The sequence below is a fragment of the Scophthalmus maximus genome, chromosome 1 (genome assembly GCF_022379125.1).
Source record: "Scophthalmus maximus strain ysfricsl-2021 chromosome 1, ASM2237912v1, whole genome shotgun sequence".
Classification (NCBI taxonomy): Eukaryota; Metazoa; Chordata; class Actinopteri; order Pleuronectiformes; family Scophthalmidae; genus Scophthalmus; species Scophthalmus maximus.
Genome location: NC_061515.1, coordinates 25,236,402 through 25,246,761, shown reverse-complemented (window position 1 = coordinate 25,246,761; position 10,360 = coordinate 25,236,402). Strand labels below are relative to the sequence as shown.

General features: G+C 44.9%; 1 protein-coding gene across 2 annotated transcripts; it reads left to right on the top strand.

Annotated features, from left to right (window-relative positions):
- The first annotated feature begins 1,416 nt into the window (after positions 1–1,416).
- Positions 1,417–9,571, top strand: zfta (zinc finger translocation associated). Of its 2 annotated transcripts, none has more exons than XM_035638455.2 (5): positions 1,417–1,743; positions 2,428–2,940; positions 3,677–4,036; positions 4,342–4,797; positions 5,919–9,571. In XM_035638455.2, exons 1-5 carry the CDS (start codon positions 1,620–1,622, stop codon positions 6,392–6,394), a joined length of 1,929 nt encoding a protein of 642 aa, XP_035494348.1. In that variant the 5' UTR covers positions 1,417–1,619; the 3' UTR covers positions 6,395–9,571. The 2 variants fall into 2 exon arrangements, with proteins under 2 accessions (XP_035494348.1, XP_035494339.1); XM_035638446.2 differs by having other exon boundaries at positions 3,674–4,036.
- Positions 9,572–10,360: the final 789 nt, after the last annotated feature.

Genomic DNA, 10,360 nt, shown 5'->3' with positions numbered 1-10,360 from the left:
CCTCAATTGATATGGGGGTTTTTTATGCAGAGGCTTCAGGGTTAGGGATACAGTTCATTCTATGTTCTAAAAAACGTGATCAAATGTGCATGATTATATGAAGCAAGAGAAGGCACGTGGCAGTAGTAACTGGAATATAACAAAACCTTATGAGAGGGAGACGAACAAAATAAGAAATAACCATTAAAATTTGTATTATTATTGAGCTAAACTTGGTCATATTACACAGTCGTGTAGATGTCTTAATTGCAATATAATGTATTTTGCGTCATTGATATTTACGGCAGACACAACCTGCTTCACGTCATAATCATATAGGAATATGAATGCAATAATCTGCTAGCAATTTATGGAAACATCATAGTAGAAATAATGTCTTAATCTGAACAAGGTCAGTATTCAGATTTTTGGTGTCCATGTAAGTGTCGTCCCTGTTTATTTCTGAAAAGGACAATCTTTTAAAAAGGGACCAACACCCAACAAAATAAGAATGAGTTATTTTATCACAATAAATAAAATCAAAATAACAATGTATAATTGGAGTTAAAGCTTTCGATTGATGAGTCGAGCAACAACGTAGATAACTGACTTTAAAGCGACAGTGTGTAATATTTAGAAGAGCGTATTCACAGAAATTGAATATATTATCCATAATTGTGTTTCCATATATGTATAATCACCTACAAAAAAGAACCAATGTTTTTCCAACATCCATGGCGACTCACACAGAGGTCGGGTCCCCCTCATGCAACTATATTTAACTCATTCAAAGTTGGCCAACAAACATTGGTGAGCAGTTCCACTGTTCCACTCACCTTTGTCTCCTGATGCTGTATAAGTGAACATGTCAGGTCAGGTTCACTGGCACTTCGAAGACGCAGCCTTTGTCTATCATAACCCTATTGATTATCATAACCCGGTGTATGGAAATGCCGAGGGGGGGGGGCCCTCGTCACTAAACGTTATGAGCCCGGAGCTCGTGGGGCCCTGATTCACCGAGGCCCCGCCCAGCGTTAACCGATGCTTCGCCGCAACAAACCGCCTCTCGTCGCATGATTTTGTGAGAACAACAGCATTAGTATTAGCAGCTTATCCTGCGTGTTAACGCCTGCTGCCCCCCGCCCTGCGCGCACACACGCACGGGGTGGGTGTGCTTTGTCGACACGGCTACTGTCTCTTTAAATTTACCCAGGAGCCCCTTAAGGAGCCCCAGGGGCCCCTAGTCCGGCTCCCCACCCTGAAGACAAGCAAGAGCCTTAAAATACATGAGTGGCGGCCTGCGCCCGGGCGCTTCCTGACAGCGGCACGGAGGAGCGGCCAGAGTACGCGGCGGACACACGCTCCGTGCGATTGTATGAAAAGTTAACTTGGCTCCCGTGCGGGGCGCGTTGGGGGGGTGGGGGTGGGGGGGCATCGTGGAGCAGGGCTCCTCGGCGATGGGCTCGCCGTAGAGCGCCCGGCCAGATGCGTGTCGAACGGCGCCGAGCGGTGTGAACACGTTACTGCTGGGCAAAAAAAAAACATGTTGTCGTGAGTGCGACAAGTCCCGCGTCGGCGCTTCGCTACAGCGACGGGAGGAGAAAACGCGAGCCAGTATTTAAAGAGCAGCCGGGCCGGTGATGGACGAGACGGGGAGCGGGGGACGCGAGCCCGCGGAGCTCCGGTGCGCCGAGCAGGCTGAGCTGCTCTCATTGATAATAAGCGGCGAGGAGGAAGCGACGCCGGAGGAGAGTGACCTGGGAGGTAAAGGGGCTAAAAACTACTCTGTGTGTGTGAGTGGATGTGTCTGCGTGGCTGACAGGGCCACGGCCATTGTCAGCAGACAGTTGCTCAGTGCAAGGGACAATGCCATAGAGCAGCATGGCCCCTCTGTCTCTGTGGCTCCTATAAACAAAGGCTCAGCAGACCGACACGCGGCTGCCACCTGGTGGACAGCGGCGGCGGCGGCGCCGGCCGCCTCCCAGCGACCAATAAACAACTAAATATGGCCGATTGGGGTCAAATGAGCGGCTAAACAAATATTAATGATGATAACACTAGTAAAAAATAACGTGAAAATCCCTTCACCTGCGTGGACTGAGCACTCAGAGGGACAAGTGACGAGTAAGACAAGTTACATAAAGAGTCATGTAATATCATCATCATGAGCCAGGCAAGGAGTACATTTTGAGAAAATGTCCCTACATATATATATATGTATATATATATATCGGTATCGGTTTTGGGAATCTTGTACTCCCAAGAATCCATATCAGTCGCCTTCAAACACAACAAAACCTTAAAGGTTGTTTAATATTGTTGAGTTGGTGTCAGAAGAATTGGTCATCCATTCTAATGAGATATATCTTTAAGAATTATTTTTTTTGCCATAAACATAAATAAAGAGACAACATATGTATATTCTGTATTCTGTCTTGTTCCTGGCAGAAGAGGATCTTGCCAATGGCCTTGCCAATGGCCACGGTGGTGACGAATCAGGGGTTGCCATGGTGACACCTGTCACATCTCCAGGCACCAGCTACTGGAGCATCACGGAGGGCCCCAATCACCCGCTCCTCATCTCCCCGGCCCCAGGGCCCACTGGACGTAAACCCAGAGTCCAGAGGGCCTCGCGCCCAGGCCTCAGTCGGATCCCCGGTCGGGACCACCGTCGCTACTACCACGAGTACTGGCGCAGCGAGTACCTGATGGACTTTGACCCCCAGCGGCATGGGATGATCTGCATGGTGTGCGGCAGCTCACTGGCCACCCTGAAGCTCAGCACCATAAAGAGGCACATCAGACAGAAGCATCCGGACTCGCTGCTGTGGAGTGCAGCCGACAAGGAGGTGATCCGCTCGGGCTGGGAGAGCCACCTGAGCCTGGGGGGGAGTCAGAGATCGTACAGCTCCGCTGCCGGACCGGCACCTCAGGAAGAAGAGGAGCAGCTGGACTCTGTCGGTGAGTAGGACGCTGCTCCAGACACAATTGTCTAAAAGTGTAGTGGATCTCACACTTGGTGGCAGTATGAGTTTGTGTTTTGGCTCGCCGTGTGAGGTTGGAGACACTGATTTAATGAGTCACCAATGATGTGAAGGGACGTGGGTACGGGAGGACTGTGTCAGGACTGGCTGGTAAAATTGTCAAATACATTTAAGAGGACATAGAGAAAAAAAATCACAGATGAGAATCGTGTTTAGATACTACAGATTAGTCACATGTTATGAACACCCTTTTCAATTTTAAGTTACTAATGGGTTTTTTCATAGGTAAGGACTATAAAGCAAACACCATACCTTTTTGATTTTCAAAGAATAAAAAAAAAGTGTGTTTGATAGAATCTGTTCCATGAGTAATATGCTGTAATATGCACAAAGTGTCGGAAAATTAAAAACTCTGGGAATTAAATGCAAAACAAAAGTAATGACACTAGAATGCAGACCAACACCGTGGCCCTACGGTCCACTTAAAGCTGCATACAAACATCATTAAACATTAAATCTGAAAGCAAAATAATTCATTTTTATTTTAAGTAATAATAAAACATATTGTCACAAACGTGAGCTTATACACTTACTGTATACACACAGGCCTGACTTCAGTACCCCTGGTGGTACCATAAAAAGATTACTTTGTGTTTTTTCTGTTTCATATTTTTCCAAACATCTGCGTTCTCCTCTTTCACTATTCTCAGCAGAAGCCCTGGACTCCGTGGCCCCCCAGGAGCAGCCAGGGCAAACTCTCAGTCTGTCTCCCCAGTCTGAGGAGGTTGACGTCCCACAGCACCTGGAGCAGGAGGACCAGGATCTCCCCGGACCGTCGGCCCAGACCCTGGAGCGCTACCTGAACGACTCGCTGCACGCCTGGTTCCGCCAGGAGTTTCTGATGGAGTACGAGGCGGAGGCCGGCCGGCTGCTGTGCATGGTGTGTGGAGGGGAGCTGCCCTCGCTTCACCTCGACCACATCAAGAGCCACGTGCTGGACACCCACCCTAACTCCTTGGTGTACAGCTCTGAGGAGAAGCACTGCATCCTGCAGGCCTGGGCCCAGACTCATGGTGAGTAACAGACGACATCATACATGCTCAAAAACCCCCAGTCCAGTGCTTTGGTTCACTGCTGACAAATATAATCAAAAGTGAACTTAAACAGCTCTCAGTATGTGATGGTGAATTTATTGTTTGCACATATTCGTCTCAACATCCAGTCTTATTCGTCTGAGCTTTGAAATGTATCGACATCATGATTGTTTCCCCTTTGAAACAGGCAAAGTTCCAAAGCCTCATGGGAACTGTAGTTGACAAAAGACAAAAGTGACCTTGAAAATCGTATACATGATGCATGTGTCTCTGTCCCACAACAGAAGATTCAGAAAACTCAATCAAATCGGAGCCCAGCACCAAAGAAGGCGGCGTGGACCTATTCACTCAGGATGCGGAGGCCATGCAGATCAACGCGGACTTGTACCCAGAAAGCGATGACACTTTAACTCAGGACACGTGTCTCATCGGCGAGGACGGCGGCGTCGGAGCTCCCCCACAGGGATCCCAGGCCCTCCGTCAGCCCAGGAATAGGCAGCTGCACGGGGGCGACCCCTGGCAGCTCCGCCTCGACTACCTGGTGGCCTACGGGCCTCAGGGCCAGGACACTTTCTGCATGGTATGTTCTCAGGTCCTGTACGAAACCAAGGTCAGCAGCTTCCGGCGCCACATCCAGGAATGTCACCCGGAGACCACAACCCTGAGCCGACAGGAGAGGGAAGCTATGGCCGCTGCCTGGACCAAAGATTATTCGAATGAAGGCATGCAAACTGAAGATGGTGAGACGATTTTAGCCAATTTTGCTGCTCTGAAACTGGAAATGAATAAAATGTCGGCTGATTAGAGAGGCTATTGTCACTATTAGTGGTGAGCGTTTCTCCCTCATAAGACGATCAATTATGTATCTAGATACATTGGCCACGGTAAGATAAGAGAAGATACTTTTCATATGGACTGATTCAGCACGATTCAATACGATGCAATCTGATATATTAATTTGCCTTTTATGAATAAAATAAGCCAATTGCATAAAAGCGTTGCTTACCTAAAAATGGATATTTCGTAAAAGACCCAGGAATCCCAAGTATGTTCGTGATTGTATGACACAGGGACAAACAACAACATTCAAGATGAAATATATATCTGAACTACATGTCATTGTGTCTATCAGTTGAATAAGCACATGTATACAAACAGACGTAAGGCCGACTGTGTGATCAATCATTTTTCACATTATTCATATAAAGTAAAGTCCCATGCCCAGGTCCTTAACTAATTGACAGAAGAAAGAAACCTGAGCCCGCAATGAGCATGATGTTGAGGTATTATAATAAACTAAAACAGCATTTCAAAGATTCCAATTTTCTCTTCTTATAAAATTCAAATCTCTTCCTCACCTTTGTTTGGAGCTTGGTAAAAAACTTGGTGCTCTGTAAATCCTGTTATCAGACATGTTGCTTTTTTGTCTTTAACCCGCCGACGGCGCTATGCTATGTTGAACTTTTATGAACATTTGAAGACGCTGTTTGCAGAAGTACTGGCATATCAGATTCAGTCAACGGATTCATAACTGTAAAAACGGGCTGTCGACTGGTTCACGGCACATGTCACAATGTAGTCGCATCTTTTACGTTAAGAATCGGTGACTTCTTGTTTCCCCCCTGTAGAATATAACTTGATTTTAAAATAGGATGAATAGAGTGTGTTTTTGTCTCACTTGGTGATGTAGCCCATAAAAACTGATTTTCTCACATACAACTCTTCACATACTGCAGCTTTAAGACACAACAGTATGACGGAGAAGCTTGTAATATGTGAGGTTTTGGCTGAGGAAACGGACAAAAAGTTTGATGAATGACAGCAGCACCCACCCTCTCCTTCACTTTTTTCTCCCTCGCAGACATCATCATCAGCGAGGCGACTACAGGAGAGACGCATGAGGACGCCTACCCCGATGTCAGGACCCCTAGTCAAATGATAAAGAAGGAGGAGGGTGTGAGCGGGCGGAAGGGTAAAGCGAGGGACAGCAGCACCGCGGCCACGCCTGCCCGTCACGGCCACTACCCCGGGAAGGACCAGAGGAGGAACTACCAGGTGCACTGGCGGATGGAGTACCTGATGGACTACGACTGCAGGAGACACGGGCTCATCTGCATAGTGTGCGGAGCCACGCTGGCCACGCTGAAGGTCAGCACCATCAAGAGGCATATCCAACAGGTACACCCCCACTCTCTGCACTACAGCCTGGAGGAGAAGGAGCGAGCCCTGCTGAGCTACAACCAGACGGCCCTGCCCTTCATCCACTCCGATGACTGTTTCTCCCAGGATCACGGACACAACAAGCTGGCTCCCAGTCCAGCTCACCTTGGCACTTAGAAAAGGGCTTCCCTCTGTCGCTTCTCTCTGTTGCATCTCTCTGTTCCTTCTCCCTGTTGTTTTTCTCTCTGTTGCTCCTCACAAGGCCCGTCTTCAGAAACAGCCCTGTCGCTTTCTTTGTTCAAGGGCAATTCAGGTCAACTTTGGTCTAACTCTCGTGTTCCTGCTCCTTTGCCCTTTTTGAGTTTGTTCCCCAACCCCGTCTCGTATGATCCAATCAGGTGCTGATTGTATCAGACTAGATGTCACAATGGACAGTAATATAAGAGTAAGACCCAGGTTGAGAAACACTGGAATTTCCCTTTGAGTCTAAATCTGAGAGTGTTACTGTGGGTGAAGTGGCAGGTGGCGGCTGCTGCAAAAGGAAATGACGCAACCTACAAATGTCATGGCCTTAAAAACTGAACGTTCAGCCACTCATTTGCGACTAAAGCCTTATTTGCACAGGACCAGTATTACACGAAAGCCTAATTAAATTATTTTGGAAATGCAGATTTGCATGGATGTGCAAACATTTTTAGAAATTTAATACGATTATGATTAAGATTATTATTACTATTAGCAAGTGTCAATAGGTATAGTTCATGGTACATGTCTGTACCATTGTTACCATGACTTAATGAGCCGCTGATGCGGCTTAATTAATTTCCATGCATTGGAAATGTTACTTTACAGATTACAGAATATGTATGTAAGAATACAGATCAAATATTGAGTATTGCAATTAGGAAATATGGCATGGTCACCAGTTAAAGGCCTGGTAAGACCAGCATTCATGATTTCACAGCACTATATTTCAATCAAATTGTTGTGTTTTGCAGATTTTCTCACGCAGGTGAAAACACATCAATGCTGAGCATGAGGTCTAACTTGCACATGCAAATTTGTGCCGCTGGCTGAGACCAAACTGCCTTGACATTGTTGACTTAGTGGCAACATGGAGCTGGATTGTCCAAAAATAGAGGAAATTAACACATTAGCTGTGTTGCACCTTCTTCTTTTCGACATAACCCTCTTCTGGCAAACAAAAGAGGCATTCAGCCTCTTTTATGCGACGGACAATTTTCATCACGCTCTGGGTGTGAAGTTCAAATGATGTTATCAACAGAATAGTGAGGTACTGCACTGATCCAGGTCACACGTCGTGTAAACGTAGGGGGCCCGACCGACTGTTATCTTTTCACTGCTCAGCCACTGAGAAGACGATGGATCGTTGGAATCTGGGAAGGGAATCGGCCCATGTTTCATGTTCAGACAACATATTTGATAGCTCATAGCTACAAATAGACAACAGCTAACATTTGCGTTCAATCACTTCCCACCCTGAGTGTGACATCAGCGACCAATGGTGAATAGGCTATGGCCATCAGCACCACGTGTTTTCAACAAATCATATTAGCTTCACCTCTGTCACACAATGACATAGTCCGTTTCTGGCCTGACCGAGGACTAATACTGAAAACTTGAGACATTAAACTCCCAATGAGTCCCTGGACATTCAGTTTTTAATGGCTGTCGTCATAAATCCTTTCCGCCTGTTATCTTTCAGGTCCAGCAGGGGGCCAGGGGCCCGGGGTCGGTTTCTGGTTGGGCCAAGAGTCTTACGCTCTCAGGAACTTAGAAACAGAGTCTTCGGCGAGGGCCGAGATGAATTAGTTTTACAATAATGTGTCTGAAGACAACACAGCACTTTGCCCTAAAAAATGTACTAAGACCCAGCTTTCCTTCTGTACAGCTGATAGAATGAGACTCTGTTTGATGTAATTGCTGAAGACAATGAATGCCAGCGTGCAGTCAGTGAGTTCAGATCTCCTCAGTGTATTTAATTTCTTGTTTACAGTGGAGACGAAGGACGTCCTCCTCTCTCATCCATTATAATGAGATATGTTATCTCTGTCATTTTGCATCGTTGCTGCGCCGGCCTGCATCCGTTTCATCATCCACAACTCACGTTAGCCAAAAGCTGCACAAAAAAAAAAAAAGAATATGTAAATACATATATGAAAATTTAAAATTATTTTTCCTTTATACAAGCACTTTTATGCACCCTGGTTTCTACAAAACATGTTTGTATTTATGTCCAGTTGTTTTCTACTTCATTCAAGACTTCCGCAATGTTCTTTAACAGCTGGAGAACAGCTTGTTGGACTTGTACTTCAGCTCTGGTACTGCTTGATTTTTTTTCCTTCACTGTACAAAGTTTATGCAAAAAAAAAAATATTTGAAGAACATCTGTGTGAAAAAAAGGTCTGCCATAAAATGTCACTTCACCTGGAAAATGTAACTCAGGGACTTTTTTACATCAGCAGCCATTTCATCAGTCATCATCTTTGGGTTGCCAAAATAGACTCACAATGTCAGGAGAATAAAAGTAGTAACTTTTAAGGAAAAAGTCATAATATAAAAAAAGTCAATATTTCGGAAATTAGGTTATATTTTGATTTAAAAAAGTAATTCTGGAAAGAAAAACCATACTTGGAAAAAAAAAAGTTAGATTGGAATAAAGTAGTTATTTTCAGGAGGGTTAGAATTTAAGATTAATATTAATATATACTATCTTCAAATAAAGTTGTTGGGTTTTTTCTTTACAAAATATTTTTGACCCTCAGGAAACCAAAACCTTACAAAATGACATTTATACTTGAGGTATAGAATATGACTGTATTCTTGAAATATTCCTTTTTCCCCCCCTTGTAGACTTTACAAAGTAATAGTGTCCCTTTGTCTCTTGAATTTGGACTAGTAATTCTTTTCTCAAATTACTAGTTGGTTCATGTAACTTTACATTTTCTCAAAACATTTGGATCTTATTCACATTATTATTATTATTATTATTATTATTATAAGTTTTTTAACAGTGGCCCTGCTACTCTGTTGTACACACCAACTCCCTGCTCTGCTCTGACAGCAGACAAAACAGACCAGGCCCACGCGTCACTGACAGAAATCTGACAGCACTTAATTATTTAAAATGAAGTAAGATACAGTGAAGTGAATGCTAGAGCGTTTGAAAATGAGAAACGATTCATATGCTTATGTGTGTGCATAAATGTGTGTTTATACTGTGAATGATCAGCTTGGCTCGTCTTCTCACCTTCCATTTGTACATGGCCGACATGACATGTGACAACTTTTTCTTTCCTCCTATGCTGTTTGAATAAAGACTCAACACTGTGAGGCTCAGCAGCTTATTTACAGATTATCAGTTCTTCTTGATTCATTTTTGTCGGTTTTCAATAGTTCAGCTATGCTTGAAGAACAGGGTCGTGGACGTTTGTCTCGGCTTTCTGTTCGTGAATGCAGTGGTGGAACTAGAACTATAGGAGAACTTCATCCATAAATGAATCAAACCACTAATCACATTTTAACAATCCACGTGAAATGGACTAGCATTAACAGGATCATCAGTGTAACAACCTGTATTAGATCTTCTCATGAATACAGTAACTGCTCCCCTGATGGTCAGAGTTGGCTAACTGTCATTGAGTGACAGTTCATAATTCTTCTGAAACATCCATCTAAGCCAGTCCCAGCTGACAGAGAGAGGGTACACGTCGGACAGGTCACCAGTCCACCGTGGAAACAAACAACCTTTGCACTTGCAGACAATGTTGAGTCTCCAATTTAACTGCATGTCTTCGGACGGTGGGTGGGAGGAGTCCTCGGAGGAAACCCACACAGATGGGGGGGGGGGAAACTTTCTTTAAATAACAATTCGCTCAAACCAAACTAACTGCCGCCCGTGTGTGAAGAGATCAAGGCCCAGGATTACTCTCCCTGCTACCCACAATGCACCGTGTGTTCATCTGCGTCGCAGCACCTGACGTGTTGACGTTCGTTCAGTATGTACAATGATTCTGTTCTGTAAACCCCACATATGCTTCAGACGGGACTTGAAATGTTCACGCGACTATGTTAACACTGAATAGTTCCAGTATGCTGACACGGGTCTAAAATTAGAAACTA